Source organism: Bombus impatiens, unplaced genomic scaffold (genome assembly GCF_000188095.3).
Source record: "Bombus impatiens unplaced genomic scaffold, BIMP_2.2 scf_0114, whole genome shotgun sequence".
NCBI lineage: Eukaryota > Metazoa > Arthropoda > Insecta > Hymenoptera > Apidae > Bombus > Bombus impatiens.
Window position 1 is genome coordinate 1,808,231 of NT_176533.1, and position 24,278 is coordinate 1,832,508.

Genomic DNA, 24,278 nt, shown 5'->3' on the forward strand with positions numbered 1-24,278 from the left:
TTAATCGTTATGATGAATTTAAGTTTCTTTATATTTCGGGTATAGAAATATACTAAAAAAGACATGTTTGGTATTATAACATCATTTTATTAGATTTAAATTGAAATCGGTTATAAATTATGGTGATGAGTTTGAATACTAGGACTAGGACAAATGGTTCTCGCTGCTCTGCTTTGTATACTCAATTTCATATTGCGTACAGTTGGTGAAGAATAAACATGATCGTTTGCAAATGCTTTCTCTTCCTCTTTCATACACACATGTACAATCACGCGTGTTATCTCATACCTCTCCCTGAATTTCTTTCGCTTTTATAAATGCACATGCGCCTCTTTTTATTTCTTCCACTTTCATTTTCCTGTTTGTTATTTTATAACACAATCGTAATAATGCCTGCACAATTATGATAAATGCACCAAATTCCAGCACGCAATGTGCATTAGGAATGCAGTGCGAAAGATATCTTTTTCACTCAACAATGTTCTAAGGAACAAAGTTTCGTATGGCCCATACAAAATTCGAGAAACGTAACATATAACACCCTTATGCGTAGTAGCTCTTATATAAGAATCATTATCGTTTAATAATTATATGATATCGTAAGAAATTAAACGAAACCAGAGAAGATCGAAAGGTTAGATTCGACCCATCGCATCGAACCGATGTTGTTGCCCGCCATCGACGACTGCGCATGCGTATTGCGCAGCAGTGACCGAGTTCCGCTTGTGAACATCGAGTGACCAAAATCTCCAAGCACTTCTTATGCTCTAGGATCTACAACAGCGATTTTCAACCATGTGCCGTAAAAATTTTTGAAAGATGCAATATCTAATTATTTAATTAGGAGCATTGGCCTCTTTTTTCTTAGATTGTCAAATAAAAGAATGACAACAGCTAAAACATAATATATTTTCTGTCATGCTGCAGAATTTTAATAATCAATTTATGTGTTCTATGAGATGAAAATGTTGAAAATCGCTGCTCCAGAATCGCTCGAGGTTGACACATTATATGAATTGGTGATGCTACAGACAAGAAACAAATGAACCAGTTTCGTGGACAGCGCTCCACTGGTACCTCTCAATCTCCACTATAATTCGCGAATCAAAAGACGTAATCGAAAGGGAATATCGTCTATTTGGTCACATCTTTAATCGTAAGTTGCCAGCAACTCTCTAATACCAGCATTGGAGCTCCGTTCACGATACAACGTCCATAATGGTATTCCTAAGAAGTAGCTCATATGGAGTAACTTCGAAGGCTCAATCGGAAGTTTCTTGAGGAGTGAGACTTATTGAAAAGAGACTTAAGTCTCTTAACAAACTGGACACACAATGTTGTTCCGGCGATAGAATGTTTGCGAGACACAGTTAATAAGAAACGCCACTCTGTTGCTGAAGCCACACACGATGCGGTCCATAAAATAATACGATAATTTCATTTGAATATTTAATCGCACTTTATTATAGCATGTTAATACTCAATGAATAAAGTACTGGGTGAATTGGGTGGTAGTAACTTTATTTAAATAAGTGAATAATTTAAGAGAAAAAAAGGAATTATTGCTAGAAAAATTCGCAAGTGTTTCATATTTTAATTCGGAATAAAAGTAAATGCATCGCGAAGCAGAAAAATAACAATAAAATACAATATCGTAAACGCGCATCGCTTCGTGGGTTCAAATCAACGAAGTATGTATCTCTACACAAAATCGCCATCGTTTACTGACTCTGCGTCGCCGACATGGCAGTGATTACAGCGATAGATCGAAAGTCGATTGTTTGCGACTATACATACGAGCTCAAGCTTAGCGCGCCTCTCTTGTTTTACCACGAGAGACATTCCAACTAGTAATTGAGACTAATGAACCGTTCTCCTCGACTCGACGTTGACCGATTAAAGGCGAGTTCGATTCTCGAATATCTCGAGGCTCGAACCGCTTCAACAATCACACGCTCCGCCACAAAGATCGTTTCCGATTATTCGTTCCAATTCCAGCGCGATTCGCGACGCGCTATTTCGACGTGAACACGGGGGGACAGCGTCCGATTTGTTGAATCGAGACGATATATCGAAATCGAAATGCGTGGTCTCCGCTCGAATTGGAACGTGGTTTCACTTACACGTATCCTATCCATGGACATATGTAAGAAGTATAGACCGTGGGTGTCTTATGAAGAGTGCGGTCCTCGTTGAAAGAGAGATAAAGATATTTAACGTTGCCTCCCTTTCTCTTTCTAACAGATATTTCTTTTTAATAGATAGGGAAGGAAAGAGAAATCCCGTTACTCATCCCTATTTCTTTTACAACGAGGCTCATTTTCTCAACACGGCATCTGCGGTTAACACTTCTTAGATCTATGGTGCTATCTACTTTATTCAAAAGCGAATTTATCGAAGAATTGCGCCACTCAGTTCACGTGTCCTTTTATGCACCTTTTCTTTTCTCGTATTTTCCATGGTGGCTATAAATTGCGAATCAAATGTCAAATGTCCCCAAGCGTTCCCTCGCATGGCTGACAGTGCATGAAAATGAAACGAACACGACGTGAACGAAGAGCACAAGAACGAAGACGATGAATATGTCGTATTTGATCGAATACAGTTCGCACGACCATGGCTTGCATGTATACGGTATGAACATGTGTCATTGCAAAAGTCGCCATTGTGTTCGTTACACTCATCTGTTTTCGATTGAAGTTGGCTTCGAGTGTAAGAGCAACATCGATAGTTCGATCCATTATCCGATAACGTAATATCGATACAAGCACACGTTTCGAATGTTGTTTCACATTGATCCTATCGCAAAGTTAAAACGCCGAAGAGTCGTTCAATCGTTTATTCGTTCTTTACTTGAATCAATGGCGTCCGATAACGTGGATCTGCCATCGAATTATGTTTCTGTTGCAATAGCAGCTTTTGCAGTTCTACAATCTTTTTTTTTTTTGGAGGTAATACCGCGTCCGCAAATTAGTGTATATGTAAATATATATGTATACATATGTATCATGTATTTATACATATATATGTATATATATATGTGTGTGTATCACATCGCTATTCAACAATTTGCACAGCACAGCCAGCGACGCCATCTATTTACATCCCCGTCCATATTTTTTTGATCCGGCACACGATGTCGATAATTTAATTCTTTTATTTTTTTCACATTTCTCAACATCAGTTCGAGGAAGAACTACGTTATAATAAATCTTTTTCTTTTTTCTCTCTCTCGATAAACAGCTTTTTCGACAATCTCTCGCTATCTTTTTTTCGTTTTCTCCCCTTCTTTAACGGTTACAATAAATTACGAAGCGAACATTTCGAGTATGCAACAGCGCGTTTTTTAGTCACTAATAAATGTTATGATGGCCGCGCACAATCTGAGCTTGTAGATTATTATGCAATAACCAACGAATAGCTTTGAAAATACAGACACACTATCTTTAACAAATCCTTCATAAAATTTCACTATCGAAACGCTTTTTTCGCTTGACTTTTTTTTCTTCCTTTTATTAGAACGACTGCCATAGTTGGTCCGCCATATTGGATCCGAAGAGACGAATTGACAACGATCGTTCGAAATATACAGACGATAAGTAAATTAAGAGTAGCTATACAATTACTTATTTTTGTAACTATACAGTAATTTATTGGCATCTTCTTAATTTTATTAATAATTATTTATACAAGATCAAATTGTGCTCGGCAGAATGGTAACACTTGCTTTGAGCAGAAGGCCGTTCGCGTCCTTGAATTTGTACGAGATTTATATCATGATCAATTTGCGTCTACTTTATCGTAATTTCAAATTCAAGAAAGCGTACGAACGTTTCAGAGTTCGAAGCCGCACAGTTTTCGCTTGTGAATTCACTGTGCTCGAAGAACATCGGTAACATTCAAGGGCCAAGTTCGCTATAAGTTTCTTTTGGGACACGTGCGAGCGTTTCGCATTACTCGGCTCGCCCTTTGGTCGTCGAATCGAACATTCAATTTCAACTTCGTCAGATTCGATTTTTTCGAATGTGGTATTACAAAAGTGATTAAAACGAAATAACATTAAATAAGCAGTGTTTCAATAATAACCGAAGGAAAGTATCTTTTATAACTTTTACATTTCTTTACATTCATAAAAGTTCTTAATTTCATACAAAATCGACTGTATAATATACCGTACAACTCATCGATTGGATTAAACCTAACTTTATTTACAGGTTAAATAAATCGAGAAACCCTTCATATATATCTATGAGCTTCGAAGAAGGGTTCGTTAAAAATTATGTCAAATAATATTAACCAATTGTCACAAGTGCAGCTCTAAAGACATGGATGGCCTGCAACACTATTTTTCTGCGATATGCAACGTCAAAATATCATCCGAACAGTAGTTACTCTATTTACCTAGGAAAGAGACAGGAAACAGAAAGAAATTCAATGGCTAGTCGTCGATATCGAAGCTGATTATTCGATTCAACTCCATTCAAGATCGCCTACGCTCGCACGCGCATTACTCTCACCGAGCACACATGCACACGCACGCCTCAAAGTAACGGGAAAAGGGGGACAATAAAGGACGATAACATCGATAACAGGATTCGGTGCTTCTTCTTCTCACGCATCTCTGGCACCGAGATCCTCGATCTACATCAAAGATTCCACTATTCTTAAACTCTCGCAAAATCCTACAAGCCGCTTCGAACATTATGTTCAAAGAACACTTTTCTTCTTCATCGATTCCCCGAATTTTATTTCATTTTTTTAAATCAGTCTAATTTGCAGGAGACGCTGGTAAAGTCGGGGAATCACATTTTTATCGAAGATAACGCCACGCGTGCCGCGCATTGGAATCATCGTTGCTGGAGAAGAAGAGATATTTAAATCGAAAGGAAATGTTGATATTACCCCTTCTTCCCGAAGTGCAAGATGATAATCGTGCAAGGGTTCCTTCCACGAACAGCCACGACTCTTAGAACGTTTCTAGAAAAATGAAAAACAGGTGGAAGGAATCGTTATACGTGTCTAAATGGCGCGCCGCGCGTAGACGCCATCGTCAAAAGGCGCGAAACAAAGACAGCTGGCCCCGAATGTAGCGATCGTTCGAATAAATCGGATACCGTTCACGGGACGATACGATCTCCTGTCTTCGAATCTTCCTTTCTTCAATTGAGATCATTCTTCGGCAACGAGAAGGAATCGGGCCTGCGACGAAGAAGCGGGTTCGAAGGAAGAAGGGAGCGAATTTCCATGACCAAATTATGGGAATTTACATTATTAGAAGAAAGAATTGAAAAACAAAAATGGAAGGAGAAAATTCTCGAATGAAACTCGACGAATTCGCGAAGAAGAGAAAGAAAAAATGGCGAGCAAAAGAGATAAGAAATCGGAAGAAACCGGCGTTCAGGTTGAAACGATGAGGATGACGATGATCTCGCGACGATGAACGATGGAGGGCCGACGGAACGACTCTGATAACGGCGATGCTGACGATAATAATATTAATAATAATAATACAATTTGATATAATATAATAATCATAATAATAATAATATTAATAATTAATAATAATAATCCTTATCGTTTATATCAATGACGATTATTTAACGATTATCGGTAAAATCAAAGTGTGATAACGCTTTCTCTCTCTCTCTCTCTCTCTCTCTCTCTCTCTCTCCATATATATGTATATTATATATATGTATATATGTATAACGATTTTCAATTTCCTCCTAAAATTGTCGGCGCGGAAGGAGGAGGGAGGAGGATTGGGATAGGGGAAGTAGGTAAATCTACCATGAAAAACCGCGTCTGTCCTTTGATCGGGACAACAGGTATAATACTATCAGTTAATTAATATCATCTCATGTAATAATAATCATATTAATGATATAGGGTAATCGTGTTAGTGCTAAGTGTATTTATCATCCGTCTTAATATACATATATAATTATGTATATGTATGTATATCTTGTACGATATTTATGGTATGTACAATACGCAGTCTCGAAATATCTTTTCATGTGCGAAGATTGATAGACTGGAGGGATGACGATAAAACAGAATTTCTGTGTGTGTGTGTACCTATGTGTACGTGTATAATATGTATATATATATGACACGTGTACGTATGATGTATGTGTATTATAATTTATGACAATCGTTGTGCGAACGATTGATCAGTACATCGCGTGTCCGTGTGCTCTTCATTCGCTCGTGTGTATATCGCGTACGTACATACATACATACACACACACACACACACACACACATACACACACATGTATATACACACACTTATATATATATATATATATATATACACGAATATAATATGCGTATATATATATAACCGTAACTAAAGTTAATATATTAACTTCTTTTCCTTTCGTCATATTTTTTTTCTTTTCCTTCATTTTCTTTAGCACACATTCTACATATGTACTCGATTATTACTCGCAATTTCATTCGATTTTCTTTCCTTTCTTTTTTCTTTATAATAGGTACTAATTTGGGGATCCACGGCGGCATTAATTAGTGGAACACTTTTTGGCATTTGCATTTTTTTTTCTTCTTTTCCTTTATGTTAGTCCCGCGGTGCTCTTCTTCTCTGTCTCATACACACACATATAACAATCTCGCTCTCGCTGTCACACTTTCACACGTAAATTGTTCGACCTCCGTTCCCCAGAAAGAAACGCACCCTCTTCCGTTCTCATTCTCTGTGTTTCAATATCATCGTGGCCGTGTACTATGTTCGTGCGTGTTCGTACGTGCGTTTTATTCCTATTTCCTTTTGTTGCTGCTGTTACTGGCATACCGTATGTGCGCATGTATAAGATGATGCTCGATATTTCTACGTTTTCTAGCAAACCTCCTCATTTTCAGTTTCTTTCTAGTCTCTGTTCTTCCTCCGATTTCCTATTCTTTGTTCTATTCTATACTTATTTCTTTCTTCTTCGAGATCGTCGTGCGCGAGCAACGAGGATGTTTCCGATCAGAGATCGGTGCATCGAGACAGGGGATCGAAACAACGACTCGTTATCGAAACTTTCATCAGGACAATTTCGATAATATTCCGAATATGCTATATTGAGTGTTTCGGAACGTATACGTCATTAAATTCCGCACGTTTATTCGCTTAAAACTTTTTAAAATCCTCTTCGTACAACATTCTGAACAATCTTTTAACATTCTGGATTTGTCATCCAAAATGAGAGTAATATCGAAATATAGAAATCCAAGAATCGCAGCAGATTTAAAGAATCTAGAAAATATCAAGTTTCCGAGCTTAATATTTTCGTAAAAGAAGAATTCTCATCGAATCTTCGTCGACATCTTTTCAGAAATCCCAGACGACCAAACGCTACGCTTTTCAATCTTTCGTCCTTGCCGTTCTCCACCCTCGACTCGTCAGTCTCTTCATCTTCTTATTTTTTAAGCTCAACGCGCCACCCCCCCCCCCCGCCTCCACGTTTCCTCCTCTTCCTTTCGTTCTTTCTAAATCTACATCTTCCCCCTGGGTCGCTTCCCTCTCTCGTAAGTCTCGCAGATATTCGCCTACGTGTGTGTGTGTCTGTGTATGTGTGTGTAAAATGTGTCTTTATGTATGTCTACGCGTGTCATACGTTTATATGTGAGAGTGTACGCATTCGCATTCCTTGAACTCGACTTGGCACAAACAACAGAGTCTTTGTAAAAAAGGCACTATTTTTGTAAAGCGAAACATTCACGCGTTATATCACGTCTCGTCGCCCTCAACATTCCTATTCTCACCCCGGGAAGGCAGGGTCCCTCCCGTGAGACGCGTAGAGAAGGGGAAGATACAGTCTGTGCGGATTCACTCGTTTGCTCGAGGCCATTTTTGCTGTCTACTCCCTTCATTTTGCTTGAATACTTTTTTTTTTTCTTTTCTTTTATTTTATTTCTGTAGATTTTTAGTTCTTTCCGCTACCGATTTATCAGTTGGGAAGTAAGGGGATTAATTTAGTTTTACGAGAGACAGTTACATTAACATTTATATTTCATCAAGATCACCTTTGTCTATCCTCACCGTTTTGCTCGAATATTCTGTTACATCTGGTGCTTGTTTTAATTTCGCAAATTCGCAAAAATTCTAGCGCTGATTTATTAGACGAATAGAAAAGTCAACTTGCTCTCGAGAGAAGACGACTGTATAAATTAGGCAATGGGTATTTATACACTTAATCCTGTTATGGTTTCTACATTTCCATATTCTTCGATCTCTTTCGTTTCGACGAACGAAGGGACTTTAACGTTTCAAGCAAGTCATTTGAATAAAATTGAAATATTAAGCAACGAAATCATCCATATTAATATACGGTTCTTTTATACCAGTCTTTAACTCGAGAAATGTTTTTAACGGCTAAAAGACACGAATAAAAAATGATGCAAAAGATGAAGCAAAAGGTGTCTTGATACATACGCGATCATCTATACTCCTGATTCGACTAAAAGCGAAGATACAGTGAATTTAATACCTTAAACTTTCATCTAAATCACTTTAGCGTCTTGCAATATTATATCATAGGAAACTTAGGAAATTCCAGCACCATAGATTTGTTATCTTCCATTCTCCTACATTCACTTTCTATAATTATATTAACTCGTAAGATCTGGCAGTAATAAATCAGCAAATAGCCTCGATAATCAAACTAATCTCGCACAAACCATGAAAAACCAAAAGTCCAATTTAAACATCCCCTTTCGAATTCTCATCTTCACGTCTGCTATGTTCCATTCTCATCGCTCGATTACATGTTCCATCGACTCGTGTTTGCGAAGAAGAAGCCAGAGCTAGAAGAAACGTGAAAAACATCGTCCGCAGAGGATTTGGCTGTATTAATTCCATCGTAAGCTCCATGAAGAGATCACGGTATGGCTGGTTCATCGATATTTCGGTCGTACAGACCGTAAGGGTGCAACGCACGAAGATTCTGAATTACGAGAAAATCCCTCGTAGACGGTGTCGTGGTTCGTGACTCACGTCAACATGTATAAAAAACGTTTTCTCAGTCTTATTGTAGTTTTAGTGCAAAAAGCGTGTGTAGCTTCCTCGGACTGATCAACTCGAGGACCGCGAGTGTTTCCTTCGAACTACGGATTACGCGCGATCGCTGTCTGCCTAACGTTGTACGATACGAGAATTATACTGTTTTCCATCGAACTCGACGATCGATGATCGGTATTCGCGAGATTCGAACGCTGTTACCGATCGATTAGAAAATTCACGTTTCCTCCCCGGATTTGCATTGATTCAGGTGGATAAATGTGGTCGATAAAATGCGCATTTTTATGCCTTAAAATCATGTTGATTAATTTACAAATATCTTTCTATTCAAATAAATTCATATTTTCGTGGTTATGATCGAATAAATGAAATCTAAGTAGAAAATTGTTTTTGCCACAGAATATCGTTACGAGTACTATACTTTGAATATGTTACACGTTCTTGCGTATTACCTTAATCTTTAGCATCTTCAAATTTCATGTAAATGCATAAAAATTCGCAATCTGCTTCGCAGGAATGTGATTATCAAAGAATGGCAGTTTTATTATTCATAGAAATTCCAGAGTTCTTGGGCGAGTTTGAAATCGTAAAACTCTTGATGATTCACGGTGTTTCATTCTTTATCTTCCCTCTATTTTTTCTCTGTTATTTTATATGCTTCTTAGGATCCAACATCTACGTCGATCGTCGAGGTTCGACGTTCTTTCCTCCGCAAAAAGGGTAATTTGTAAACGTATACAAATGTCGGGACGCTGTGTATAGTGTATATAATACAATACGAGTATCAAAATTTTGAAAAGACGATCTTTTAATTCCAAAACGATCCGGCCAGTGATGTTCTTTTTTTCTGTATAGGTTCCGTCAGCCACAAGTATTACCACACTTGCTCATACTCAGTGCAAATCGAGTGCTTTTTACTGCTTTTATTTTTATTTAATTCGCATCATATATGCCTTATAATATAAAATATTAAATAAAGTAAAATTTGTTAGAGATCTTTAACCCTTTAACCAGGAGGTAGGATCAGTTAACTCGTTACTCGGATTAACAATCTTTTGGATACAATAATTTCTCTATTTATAGATGTCCTGTTTTTAATTATGTTCTCATAATTTCTCTTAAAAATCAATTGTATCGTGTTTACGTTACAAGGCCTAGAAATTGTACTGGCTGTAATTAATTTGTCTGTATTTGCTTTTAGTTTCACGCTTGTTAGATCGCGGATGTTCGTGCGATTTTCTCTTTCTATCGACACAATTAAACAAGTGGATTTCAAATAGAGAATCTTGTCTCCTCCTTCAAATATTATAAAGAGTATTTCGCTTTGGATATTTTCTATATTTTCGCCTGTATTACGTACATTCTGTACGCTGTTGCACATTTAAATTTCTCACAAATGCACGAACATCCACGGTCTAACGATTACAAAAGCTGTCTGATTGTAAATTCTGGTTAAGAAATGAGCAATAACGAGTAACGAGTAGGTGTCCTAATACTTACACAGCCGACCATAAGCGTTAGGACACCCGATGATATTTGAATGTTCTTCGCCTCTTTCGTCTTCTGATTATTTCTAATTATTCGCGAATCTGTTGCTTCGTTCGCGTCATACGTACCTTAGAATGCGAAACACTTGTTAGTAAAGTAAAATTTACTCGAGTTTTTCAATAAATGTCGAACGAGTCTGTGTTCTAATACTTATGGCCTGCAGTGTATAGTCAGCAATGCATGTCCTAGAATAACCCGTCTACGAAAGAGTCGTTTTACAAGTAGAGAAAGCAATACCGTACGACGTTGTCGTCCCGTTCGTCCATCGAACAACGGTAAAATAGAACAGATGGAAGTACTCTTGAACGAGTGAGAAGGGAAACCTTCTTCGAAGAAAAGGTTTTTCTTTCTCGAAGCGTAAGAGAAAACGCGTGTTCCGTTTACTCGCTGGCACAATGGCAGAAAAAGTCGAGGACGATTCGCGGCGAGGAAAAATGCAACGAACGGCGGGAAAAGTGTTTTTCTTGCTATCGCTACTTGCGTCGATTTCTCCTCAAGCATCGACGATTGCTTTTTCCTCCGTTAGTTTTCTTCCTTCCTACGGTTCCGATCGTTTGTCTTCATTTTATCCGACGATCGCTTAATCGATTTTCTCGTGGTTGAACTGTGTCAACATGTGTTTTAAAAAAGCCTTCTATCTTTTTATGTTTTATTTTATGCTTTGACAGACATTGCGCTATACCTAAATAAATATCGTTCGCTGTGAACGGAGAAGTTTCGCGTAGATCGTAAATTTTCTTTTATAATTTTTGCGTGGAATTTTTGTATTGTATTGTATCATTGGTTGCAGGTAAAATGGTATTTCTTCCATCGAATGAAGCAGCTTCTTTTGAAGCTTTAACGGCGTAGATTTACATACGATGTATTATATAAATGTAACACAAAAATAGAAAAAGAGAAACGTTTCGTTATAAAGTTACAGCAGATTGTATCTGCTAAGTAGAGGGAAATATAATTTTTCAATTTCCGTCTTGCGATTGCAAGATATCACGCGCCTTCTAGTTCGTTAAAAAAGATATTGACACGATATGAAATTAAAATTCGACGATGTCGAACTTCTCCGCTCGCGTCAAACAACTTCTAAAACCGTTAAAGCCGTTAAAACGAGTTTCGTTTAAAAATTCTACAAGGTTCTAAAAGCTGAATTTCTTAATAAATGATCTTAGTCTTTCTGGCAGTGATACTTTATGTGCAAATCGCACTTACAATTTCTAACAATCGTTAAATACAGTTTTCCAATAATTTCTAGTATGAATTTATCCTACCGGGCTTCCATATCGAAACCCATTGTACCATTCTCCATTTACATTACATTTTTATCTCATTTCTCATCGAACACATTGACACAATTCGAACAATTTCAACCTCGATATTCCACAAAAAACTGACACGTCAAATTGTCCAAGTAATCGCAATTTTCTCTTCTTCCTTGGCAGTGATTAATATCTTACGTGCACGAAGCTGCACAACCTCATCGCCGAGGTAACAGTAGAGACTTAACATGAAAATGTCTCTTTTGAAGCCGACGAACGGTGGCAACGATAAACGAAGCCTCAGGAAAGAAGAAAACCGAACTTCGGTAGCGCAAAAAACGAGCGAGTCGTTCGACGAACGACGACGGCGAACGACTTTCGAACGTGGTGTTCTTCTCTCTTTTCCTAACCGGTGTGCGCTCTTCTTATTCTCTTCTCTCGCCTGCACTCTCTCTTTCTCTCCGGCTTTCTCGTCGACTTTTCCTTCCACATTCTCTCCCTCCCTTTCACTCTTCCATTGCGTCCCTCTTTCTTTGTTTAGAAATCGTTCAAGTAGAAAAAAGAAAGCGTTACGAACGAATAAAAAATCGTTAGAGACATTGACACAGCCAAATCTTTGTTTAAACGTCTCTGTCACTTCGTGTTGTTTGTTCCGATACAGCGTACCTAATCTCAACTCTGGACCGATTCCCCTTAAATCCTACTTTTATTGGGAAGCAACTCGTTCTCCTCGTCCTAACGTCTCTTCACCCACCCTCTCTTCGTTCCACACCGAACCAACTTTGAACACTTGGTGGATATTGCGTTGTGCGTGCACCGGACGAATCCCGTCGCGCGGCCTTGAAAGTCGAGGATCGTTCGGTCGGCACCTGTTCCCCTCTTCGTTTCGATTTCTTCCCACTGGTTCACCTGTATTTGAGCCGTTTACAGGCCAAAGTGGTTACCTCCACTTTTCCATATTTCTGAAATGTTAGCGTCGAAGCACTTGATCGACGTTTATCTTATATAACTTGATCAACACACGTTCAATGCGAGGTCGACACATACGTCGAGGAAGAGGAAGTTATACGGTGACGACGTCGGTATACGTATCGACGTCATTCTTCTTTATTTCTTTTTCTATTTTTAAACGACTTAATGCGTGTTCATCTTTTTTCTCTAGGAGCAAGTAAAACGAATTGTTTTCGTCACAGAAGATAGGACTCGTAGAGATCCTCCCGTATGGAACGTGTTAATTTTCCTCGTTTTACGTCTCGCGCAGTTAACTGATTTAAAAGTGGCAAATAAGCGGCTCATTTAACCCTAACGTAGGCAACCAGCTATCCATTTCTATATTTCTCTTACCAATTTTCACTTCCTAACGAAGATATTCTTCCGGGACGATTATAACAAGGATCTCCTCCCTTTGAATATTTCTAAAATTTATGTAAAACTTTTAAATATCCAAGCTTCAAACTCTATACATTTATTAGATAACCATGGAGTTTTGGCTGCCTACGCGAGGGGTATTTTCTTTCTCGTTGCTTTTCATATAGTATAATTTTGTATCATATATCCTTTTTATATATATTTTTCGAAAAATTGGCTTCTGAAGAGAACCGAAAGGGGATTAACGGTAGCCTGACCGAACGAGGATATGCAATAGAGATCGTGGACGCGCGATGGTTCCCCAAAATTCGTTCTAATTCGTCCTAATTTTGTTTGTTAACATCGCGGGAAAGCTGCGGACGATTACGTGGACCGGTCCACGGTATAAATATCCGGCGAGTCGTCCGGTTCGTCGCACAGAATCGAAACGTAACTCGTTTTGGCTGACTAAAAGACACACAGCGTTCCTCTTGATCGATCCTGACCGATCCACGTCAGCCAACCTAATCTATTTAATTACTTACTAATAACAAACACTGGCTCTCCGTGACTTCTGTACGTATATGTATGTCTAGTGCATACATGTATATGCATGTGTGTGTATACATAAGCTTATTTGAAGGTTTTGTACGGTGAGCTGTACGGTTTCTCACTCTTGCGGGGAGGAAAAAGAAAAGGATAATTGATCTCGTCTGATCGCGTTTTTCCTCCCTGTGTGCTATGTAGTTAAAATTCTTTTTTTCCTATTCGAATATGCTCGAACTTTTGCAAGTAACGCAACTGGATCGTTTGGTAAAAAAGTCTCTGAATAGAAACATACTTGGTTCGCTTAGTATTCACCCGTGTGTGTTATGATATTCTTACTCATCGTATCGTTTGCCGTTTTTTTCCCCCGTTCGATCTGTCGGTGCAAGAATGTACAAGAATGAATAAAAAAAGAAAGGGAAAATAAAAACGTCGCGTGCCTCCTCGTTCAGTCCGCGGTTTTTACATATACATAATGATAATAATAATTAGAATAATAATAAAAAATAATATTAATTATTAAAATTGTTATAATAAAAATAATATTAATAATAATAATGATAAGAATAATTATTATAATATATATAGGATTTTTCTAAATATATATATATATATATGTGTATATATATATATATGTTTCTATATACACAAGGTAGACCTAATGAATTTATTATACCGCGCGTTAAATGTTTCATTTAGATCCCCATAACGTGTCGAGCTCCTCGAGAAACATCACATAGATTACGTCAGAGACCAACAAACGTTCTAAGATCGACTTAGAGACCCGAATCTCCCATAGACAGCCTAACCATTTTACGAACCTTCTTCTTATTAAATCGTACATATTTTCATACGTCGGGTATTTCCTTTGCTTTTCCTCCAATTATTTTATATGTCGTTACCCGATGTTTAACACGCGCGACAAGTGCAAACAATTAACTGTTATAAACCTCTCCCCGCTCTCCCTTCTCCATTTCTATTCGAATTGTTCCATTCACAAACTCTTTCCAAAATTCTTTTTCCCCATTCTCGCTCTTTGCACACGTGTTTCTCTCTCTCTCTCTCTCTCTCCCTCTCACTCTATTCTCGTTTCATCGCTTTCCTCTTTCTACAAACCGATCAAAATTGGCAGCCTATATATATATACATATACATATATATATATATATACATATGTATATATATGTATATATGTATATGAACGGTCGTTTTTCGCTCGATATATCCCTTAACGCAACTTACAGCGTCCGATAATAAAAAGTACTAAGTGGTAGAGATGTAGCTTTATCATAATCCATAGAATTAGCAGCAGCTTGTCCATCTTATCAGCTAGGTAGGGGTGAATATCGTCTTAGCAGCGATAGATTGTTCAGCGGTAATAAAAATGTAGAAAGTAAAACGTGGATAGTCGCTAAGAACGATTTAAAAAGTTCCTCTCCGTTTTCTTATCTTCCTCTTTTTTTCTTCTTCTTCTCCTCCTTTTTCTCCATTTACACGTCTCTTAAACCTAAGCGTTTCTTTTTTCTTCGTGTAGGGTGATTCTCGACGTGGCGTGAAGTTTCATTATCTCCGCGAGTTTCCGCTTTGCCTATTTCTTCTCATCTCCCTCTCCTATGAGCTTAAGAAATATGCTTCGTCGTACAAATGTCATGTGTGTGTGTGTGTGTTTGTTTGTTTGTTTGTTTTGTGATTCCTTTCTTTCAGTCGGTACCGCGACGCCACGACGTCGCATCGATTCTTTCAAAAGATATTAAAGAAAGAAAGAAAAAAAAGAAAGAAAAAAAGAAAAAGTAAAAAGAAATGGCTCTCACACTTTCTCACTCACGCTCGTTCTCGTTCACTCTTACATACTTTCGCATTTTTATACGTAAACACACAGATACAGACATTCTTTCCTCTATCATTATACCCTTGTTTCCGCAAGAAATTAAAACAGAAGAGTTTCCTCCGCATTCTTTCTCGTGTTCATCCACCCTCTCTTGTATTCCTCTTACTTCACGTGATAGCGTGATATATGTATGTATATCTATCTATCTATTATATATATATATATATATATGTATATATATATAAAGTCTCTACGTGTACAATCTTATGTATAGTCTTCGCCAAGTCTCTTGATCACGCGTTTTCGCGCGTTCTATCTCATCGCCCGCCGCTAGCGGGAACGAGCGGAAACCCCCTATATTTCTCCGCTCTCTATCAACCCCTATTATCTTGGTTTCTTTTTTTTTTTCTTTTCTTTGTTAACCCCTCGTTTCGCTTAGGTCGCTGGTTTTCCCTGTCTGTCTGAGGTATTCTATTCTGCGAGATGCGTGTACAATTAATAAAAATAGTAGCTAATCGCTCGGTAATTAAAATAGCGGTATCAATAGATTGGTAGGCGGCGTTGAAAAGAGAAAAATCCCAGAAAAATCGGCAAGCTATTCCGCTTTCTAGAAAGTTTCTTCAACTAATTGTCTCCCCTCGAGTCTCTCCCCTTTGAAGATTCATTCTACTCCTCAAAATATAATACACGGAACAGGTGTACGACACAACGTTTCTGCCAGAGGAAAAAAATCTAAAAATTCCTCTTTCCGATCGCGTTCTCCCCGCTGCAATCTCAACCGTCCTACTATGCAGTTCGACTCGATCTCTTTTATTCGATTCAGCTTCTTTCGAACCGCTTGATTCGTTCGATTCGACGAACCTAATTCTGTAGGAAAATGATTACGAGGGTGTAAAACGTACCCGTGCCAGTTCGAGGATTATCTTTTCACCACCACCTCCAAGCCCTGCGCCGTCTCGAGACGACCAGTGGCATCCTGGAAAAATAAACTTTCGCGCGCGGTTTCTGTTCGGGTTGTTCCGTTCGGTTTCGCGAGCTACTTTGTCGCTGCCCGTGGGCGAAACGAAGGGTCAAAGGGAAGCTCGACGACGATGTTGACGACGACGACGATGATGACGTTCCCGTTAGCGTAGCGAGGCCGTCCCGACGTCCGTCGATCGCGGCCATGATCCAACATTTCGTGGATAAGGCGGCAGTAGAAAGGCGGTTCTTCTCATCGTACGCCGTTTCACTTGGGCACGCGATAGTAGCGCAACACCAGGTAGCCCAGGGTGCGGAATATCACTAGGAACGCCAGGAGGACGGCCGTGTTCGCCCATAGTGGAAGACCGGAACCCCTGGCGCCGCCCTGGCTTTCTAGAATCGCAGACACCGGTATAGTCGTCGAGTTCCTGCACTCTTGGAACTTGCTCGGCTGCGAGCATCTGCAAATCAAAGGATGGATCGTGGTCGATTAGTTTGGTCTCGTTTTTGGTTTGATTTAGGCATTTTTTTTTTTTTTTGGAAATTGTGGATTGGCTTCTTTTCTATTTCTTTTGAGTTTTCTTTCTTTTCTCTCTTTTTTTTTTTTTCATTGAGTGTTCAATATTACACGCGCCTTTCAAGGTTACCGTGACCACGATGAGAACGATCAGTAGCACAGAGCCTACCTATAATAGGTCGTATAAACGAATATCTTTCAGAAAATCTAGAGCTTTTGTGCCGGAGTCTTGCTTTTGTAGCATGTTGAGCGTATTATGTACGTAGTTGAGTCATGCTGTGGATCAGTTTGTGCGTTTATACGTGGGACATTGAAACGTGAAAAATTGTGTCGAATATATATAATTTGGAAAAATACACAGAGTATGTAAAATAAGGTACTCGTTGCAATATTTAATTTTTATTTTATTACATTTATGGGTGTAAAACTATGTAGAACGAATATAATGTACAGAGATATATAAAATAGCCAGAGTACTGAAACTATAATAGATAAGATGATCTTTTATTTAATATTCTATTCTATCTCTTTAGTCGTGTTCATAAAAATAAAATAAATTTGCATGAAGTTATAATATTAATTTTTTATTTAATATCTCTCTTCGATGTAAATTACTCATCTTCACAATTTCATTTTCCCTCCCCTCAATCTCATCTTGATACTGGAATTTTGTAAACATCGAAGAGAACAATTTGGATTTGATTAATGCGTTGCCACGCATCGTTGAACCAAATATGACATCGATTCCAAGAATCTAGCGTTCACCATAGCGTGAGCTCTAAAGCGGTTAGACGTGATCGTTGAATGATGCATCGTATCGCGTCGCAGTAGAGCTTCATTTATCATTTATACGCGATGTTCCTCTAAATTCGTGAGTGACAGAATCTAAACGGACGAATTTTAAAAATCAATTGTCCCACAAACGAACCTTCAAACGCAAAAAAGATATTCTTTCGTCGATTCCACTTGTTTAAAAAAATAATACAAATCGCGTATATCCGTAAATTACAGTTTCATCCGAAAGAACAAAAATTTGCTCCATAATTTGTACGCGTTTATTCGAGAAGAATCGGCTCGTGTAAATTCGTAAATTGCAGAATTTAACTGAACGAATTTTTGAAATCGAGCATCCTATAAATAGAGCCTCAGTCAACAGAAGAAACATATTCTATAATTTCTATTTATTTTTCCAAGGAGGATCAGCTTGTGTAGACAATGAACTTACGAATTTTTAAAGTCAATTATCTTAAACATAGCTTCACACGAAAGAAAAGATCCATAATTTTTACTTATTTTCTCAAGAAAAATCTTGTAAATTCGTATTCATTGACTATGTCGTACTCTTCATAGGCTTTGAAATTGTTACTTACGTGATCGGCTCACCGACGCCGAATTCCAGAATCTGCATGTTTTGATAGGCATAGTGCACCATGCTCGCGTATCTGGCCCATGCCAGCCATGGCGGAACCGCCGTCGCCAAATAACCGCCAAGCAATTGTGTGGCGAGCGTGTAAAGCGCGGACGCAGTTATACTAACTTGGAGGTCCAGACAACATGCACCAACGAAGAATCCCACGCTCTGAAATCAGAAAACACAGTGGCGTTTCGAATTATTAAAATATAATTCGTAATAGTAACTATAATAAACAAACCATCTATGGCGAATATTCTTTCAGAAAGACACGATTAGCCGGAAAAATCTAAAAACACACTGTACCAATCTATGAAATCTTTCGTAGCTTAAAAGCATGATTTTGACGCAACTTTGCAACTCGATGAAGTGGAAGGTCAGGTTTGTAGGAATTGTACAAAGAATTCGATGAACTTGCCTTTGGCAAACTAGAGAATGTAACTTTGGACGAAAGTGAAACATGAGATTTCTATGCGGAGATCTAAAAATGTACTTTTAAAATCGAACTAGAGAAGACTAGATTTACAATTAAGAACGTAACAAAGCAGAACGACGCTCCTGGATTGTGTGTCACATATTTCAATAAATGCAGAAATTATTTTCTTTTATTTTCTCTTTTTATCTTTCAATTCTGAGACGTCCTCGGTTACTCATTTTAATTTCTTCCTGATCACTTTCTAACATTAAAGTAGAAATTTCTAGAAAATTTGCAAACTTCATTAAATACGTTATATCATTAATTTGATTAAATATGTAGATATCTTGCAACAAGAATTTTATTACAAACGCGAAAATCTCTATACAAAATCTTAGAATAATAAATCAATGACAGTTTAATCGATGAGTGAAGGAAGGCGATAAACTGTCGTTTAAGCGATGGTCGATTAGCAATTGAACTTATAGAAATCGAGTTGATCGCGACATTACACACCGGCATGTTGTGAAACGCGCGAGTTACTCATTTCCGTCAATAGGTAGGTGGTTTTGAAAGTAAATCGCGGCCGCCTTTCATGCTACGATGACTTAGTACGTTGACCGTAGGTGGACAGTGTCGAGGGCTGGTCGTACGAAGGGAGAGGAAGAGGAGAGGCGGAAAAAAAGGAAACCGCGAAATTCTTGCTGTTTATGTTTCTTGTGACTAAAGAAATTTGCCATGATTGCGACAGCATGCTGTCGTTACTCGCACTGTGGTTCTGTCATTGATGCTGCGTCCATTATTTAACGTTACCACGTTCTTCAAATCATTTTCCAATTTTATTATCTATTTTTCATTGAGCGAATCTTTAAATTTCAGAAAAATATTTAAACTTAATCGTTTTCGCGCGATTTTTTTCTTTTATTTCTGTGCTAAATTTTTTGCTGAAAGTTAAACGTTTCTTTTTTCGTTTATCGAAAAAGGCACAAGTATCTGAAGATTGAAGTAGAATTGAAAGATTGACGTCTGCAATGTGAAATTTCGTATCTGTATGAGAATTGAAATTTCGTTTCTTTACGAGAAATAAAATTTCGGGTCGACTTCAATTTTTCTTCTTCGGTTTATGGTGTGCGATTACGGGTTCGTGATTTAATCGTTCGCATAATTTGGAAGATAAAATTATTCCATGATATCGATAAATGAAAATAAAATAAGTGAGAATGAAAGAAATAAACGAACATTATTAGTCGATAATAGCGTTAATAATAAAAGTGTAAAAATGGAGAAGAAGGTTTGAAATTCGATTTTTAGCTATTAATTTACATTTGAACGACACAGTTGTACGTATAGTATCTTCTTTGCAAATTTCTAGTACGCTGCCATTAAATATTCACAAATTATCTCAACATGCATACAACTCGCTTCTGCCCCATTTTCAAGTAAACCAATGTAATCAATTCCATTGAAACGCGTATACAAACATTCGTGTTTCAATTTCATTGTTTCAATCCTATTGAATCAACCTCGTTTCTCTTGAATGAAAAAATAAACCATGTAAATTCGCTTGTAGATACACGATCAACGCGAACCAAACGCTATTACGTTAAACTTCAAATAAAAAGACGTAGATATCCTTGGATCGTATCTTGCTAATCGAGATTTAATGTTTCTCGAATGTCTCACTGATTTTGTACGGGTAAGCTTCTGACTAATAGAAAATATACGAGAAAATTGTTTGTTTCGCCAATCTTACGAATAGACTAAGCATTTTTATTCAAATTCATACTCTTGAGAATATAATTAAAAAATGGAACACCTGATAAAAAATTGCTTTCCTACCAAGTATTATATAAACTACTATACTTTTGCATATTTCGTATATTTTGTACAAGAGATTTCCAAAGGTGCCATTTAGATCCTATTTAACTTTATTAATGACACAGTTAGGGTAATCCCCAGCATAGCTGGTGTTTGCCATTCGCCGACGATCTTGAAATCTTTAAAAACACTTTGCCAATGATTGTATCCTATAGCAAATCGATCGCCACTTTTTCATGCAAAATCAACGGAGTGTGGCTAAATTTTACTAAATTCCATTTAACAAGGTCATCTCGACGACAATGCGCGATTGTGTAAGAGTATAAACTCGACAACGTGGCTCTGTCTCAAGTATCAGAGATTCGTGAGTTAAGCGTCCGCTATTCATCGCTTAAAAAGAAAATATTAATATTAGGATTTATAAAGCGCTGTGCTTGAAATTTCAGTCCTCCCCTCGCTATCAAGCTGTTACATTGCTCGCTTGTTAGACCGTGGTTGGGGTATGCATCGGCAATTTGGTCGCCAAATCAAGCTAAACACGTACGATTAATAGAGAGGATACAGCATAACTCGCTAAGATACGTGACCTTTAAGTCGGGTCATGGAATGGCTTTTGCGGATCATAATTACAATCAGATCATGAGTCAGCTTAGCCTTGAACCGCTTGAACCCCCAAGGACTTTAGCGGATCTGCTTTTCCTATTCAAGCCGGTTAACGGTATTATCACGACTTGTTGGCCACGGCTTCTTCAGTTGATTCATTTTTACGCTCTTATGAGACCATTTAGATCTTCGGCAACTTTTTCTCACGCATCGCTGTACATCTGGTCTTTTCTAATTTTTGATCCGCTAAACCGCACATACGTACTGCTGCGAATATGTACTGCTTTGCAAAATTTTCCTATGCGACGTTAATTCCTTTAGAAATTCTGTTGCCAATCATCTGCAAGTCTTTAGGATACAGCTCCTTTGCCTGCGGTTCTTGCAGTTTACACTCACTGCAATACTTATGTACACTAACGAGACTTGTCTCAGTTTATTCAATAAATATATAGAATTAGTAGAGTTCTCTATTTCCGCCTAGACTGCCATTCAAGCTACAAGATGTAAGGATAGTCATAAAATGCACGCTGAATCAGAACCAGACGACACAAGCTTCCTCGTAAACAAAAACACATACGTAATAAATAAATCATCAAAATAATCATAGTTCGACTCTGTTAGCTATACGTACAATAAGTACTGAACTCGTTAATACGTACAATCCTTATAATCCAAATTAATATCTATCTATGTAAATCTGTATCTCAAATTGCTCATATCATCCTGTATCTTCTTTCTAATATATATACAGGGTGATTGGTAACTGGTGGTACAAGCGGAAAGGGGGTGATTTTACGCGAAAAAGAAGTCAAAAATATAGAATAAAAATTTTTTTTTTTTAATTTTTCCATCGAGACAACGATCTACAGTGAGATCCGTTATAACGAGACGCGATAAGGTGCACGCGTACCGAGCGAAGATTCAAAGTCGATTTTCTCGAAAACAAAGCCTCGAACGAACAATTTTTATTCTATATTTTCGACTTCTTTTTTCGCGTAGAATTGTCCCCTTTCCGCTTGTACCACCAGTTACCCACCACCCTGTATATATATTAGAAAGAAGATACAGGATGATACGAGCAACTCCCAACCACCCTGTATATATATATTATAAATATTTGTTCATATTACGCGCGTTCTGTGTAATTTTCCACTTTGGAATTTCCTACAAACGCGACAAAGTCCGCAGTCCGCTTATGAGTAAACTTTCCGACTGAGAGAAAATGAGCGAAAAAGATGAAAAAGGATCCTACCTGCGCGACGACGGTGTTGAGTAAGAGGAACGCCAGCAGGGTGACGAAAACTGCCGGATTGTGGAAGCCCAACATCGGGTAACTAATGATATGGTAGACCGCGGGCAACGTAATCGTAAGCGGCAGCTCGCCGACCATCTTCGCCAAGTAATAGGCCGAGAGCCGATACGATCCTGACAGTCGCTCCTTGTTGATCACCTCGCGTTCTGGAGGAACTGAAACAGAATTTCATTCGCCATTTATTCACGTGTATACAATGTATGTGTTTACAGTGTCACGTGTGTACAGTGTCTGTATACAGTGTTTCGATAATCACGATACAAATTGTCACACATTGCGTGCTTCGTTCTGGATAGAACAGAATTTGGAAATTTGTTTGGCGCACGCCAACTCGGTTAATTCCGTACCGGGTATGAACGAACAATTAGCAGGAGATTGTCCTGCATGCGAGAGTAAGTGAAAAACGTGGAATAAAATTGTTCCAATTGGGGCCCTGTTTTCGAGAGTATAGGGTTTCAACATGTTCAATCAAGAATCAGTCCGATATGTGCAGACCTACCTAAACAAAGTTTCAAATTTAATTTCCTCGCGAACGAAACGTTCCATGAAGAAGCTTTGCTCGGGAAATTTACTAACAAATGTTTACTGTACGGTTTCCACGTATTTGGAATGAGAATTTATTTGAAGTGGGAAAGTATTCCTATATCAATCCCATGTGGAATACGTCGTAAGGAGTTATAGAATCGTTTGTTTTAGTTGTAAGAACCCTTACAAGAGAGAAGTATAATCGTAATTTAACTAATTCGGTATACTATTATTATTTCTTTATTTTCCTTTTAAATCTGTAAAGACCATAAACGCTACAGCTCCAAGTTCAAGTTCCCGCAATTAGCAGAATCCTAACAACTCACAAACAACGTTTTATACGATTGAAACATAGCAGAGAATTCCTTTTCAGAGTAACAAACCGTTAACAACAGATATACAACGTGGCGACGGAATCCAAACGAGAAATTCTCGTGAACAAAGGATAGTAAATGATAAAATGGAAAAGTTAGTAGTTTCGTGATTATTTTAGGAGGCGCACAACTTAATCATAGAGCCAGCAGCGATGTCTAGTCGCACGAGTTTGCCATTTTACAGTCGTCGTCCCTCATCCTCGAGTAGAAAGTGAAATGGCTACAAGCAGACGATGAAAGCAAACTCGAAAAAGGGATGCTGGCTCGCAGCGAGCTGTAAAACCGATTTTAGCATCCTCTTTGATTCCCTCTCCATTCGAACCTCTTCCATCTCTTGGCTATTCAGCTTCCTTTCTCGTTTCTTACTCTTTTCTACGCCTCTTGTGCTTTAGTATGTATACCCTTACTATAATCACGAGCTTCTGGCTGCAAAGTCGAAATTCTGTGCCTTCAACTTACTTGGTCTTTGCCTTTTGGTGCAAAATTTTGGCATTCCTGAAGAAACGAGTTTCTTTGACGATGGATTGGCCTCTTTCTTTTCGTTAAATATAAAGTAGAAAGAGCGGCTTCTACGATATTCTTTCATTTGAAGAAAATCTCTTGCAAGTTTGGTCCTTTTGGTGGATATCTTGGACTATTTATGTAGAATTTAGTATTTGTCATGTTTCCTTTCTTTCTAAGCTTTTACGAGGATAGCATAGTTTTTCGTATGTTTTTTCATTGTACTTTATAACTTAACTCTCTTAGAATCGTTTTTTCTTTCTGAGAAAAATTATTTTCTATTGACCACTAC

At 38.0% G+C, this 24,278-nt stretch overlaps 1 protein-coding gene across 7 annotated transcripts in view; it reads right to left on the minus strand.

Moving 5' to 3' along the window:
* Window positions 1-66: 66 nt before the first annotated feature.
* LOC100745846 (ABC transporter G family member 22) overlaps window positions 67-24,278 on the minus strand; it is a 291,784-nt gene continuing 267,572 nt past the window's right edge. For 6 of the 7 annotated variants that reach the window (XM_012380998.3, XM_024364947.2, XM_012381000.3 and 3 more), the window contains 3 exons: window positions 22,527-22,741; window positions 18,398-18,606; window positions 14,942-16,971 (listed from right to left, as the gene is read on the minus strand). In XM_012380998.3, coding sequence (XP_012236421.1) covers window positions 16,776-16,971; window positions 18,398-18,606; window positions 22,527-22,741 — 620 coding nt within the window. In that variant the 3' untranslated portion in view covers window positions 14,942-16,775. Of the gene's footprint in view, window positions 4,247-14,872; window positions 16,972-18,397; window positions 18,607-22,526; window positions 22,742-24,278 lie in introns of those variants that run through there. The other variant, XR_002945946.2, reaches the window with a different exon arrangement.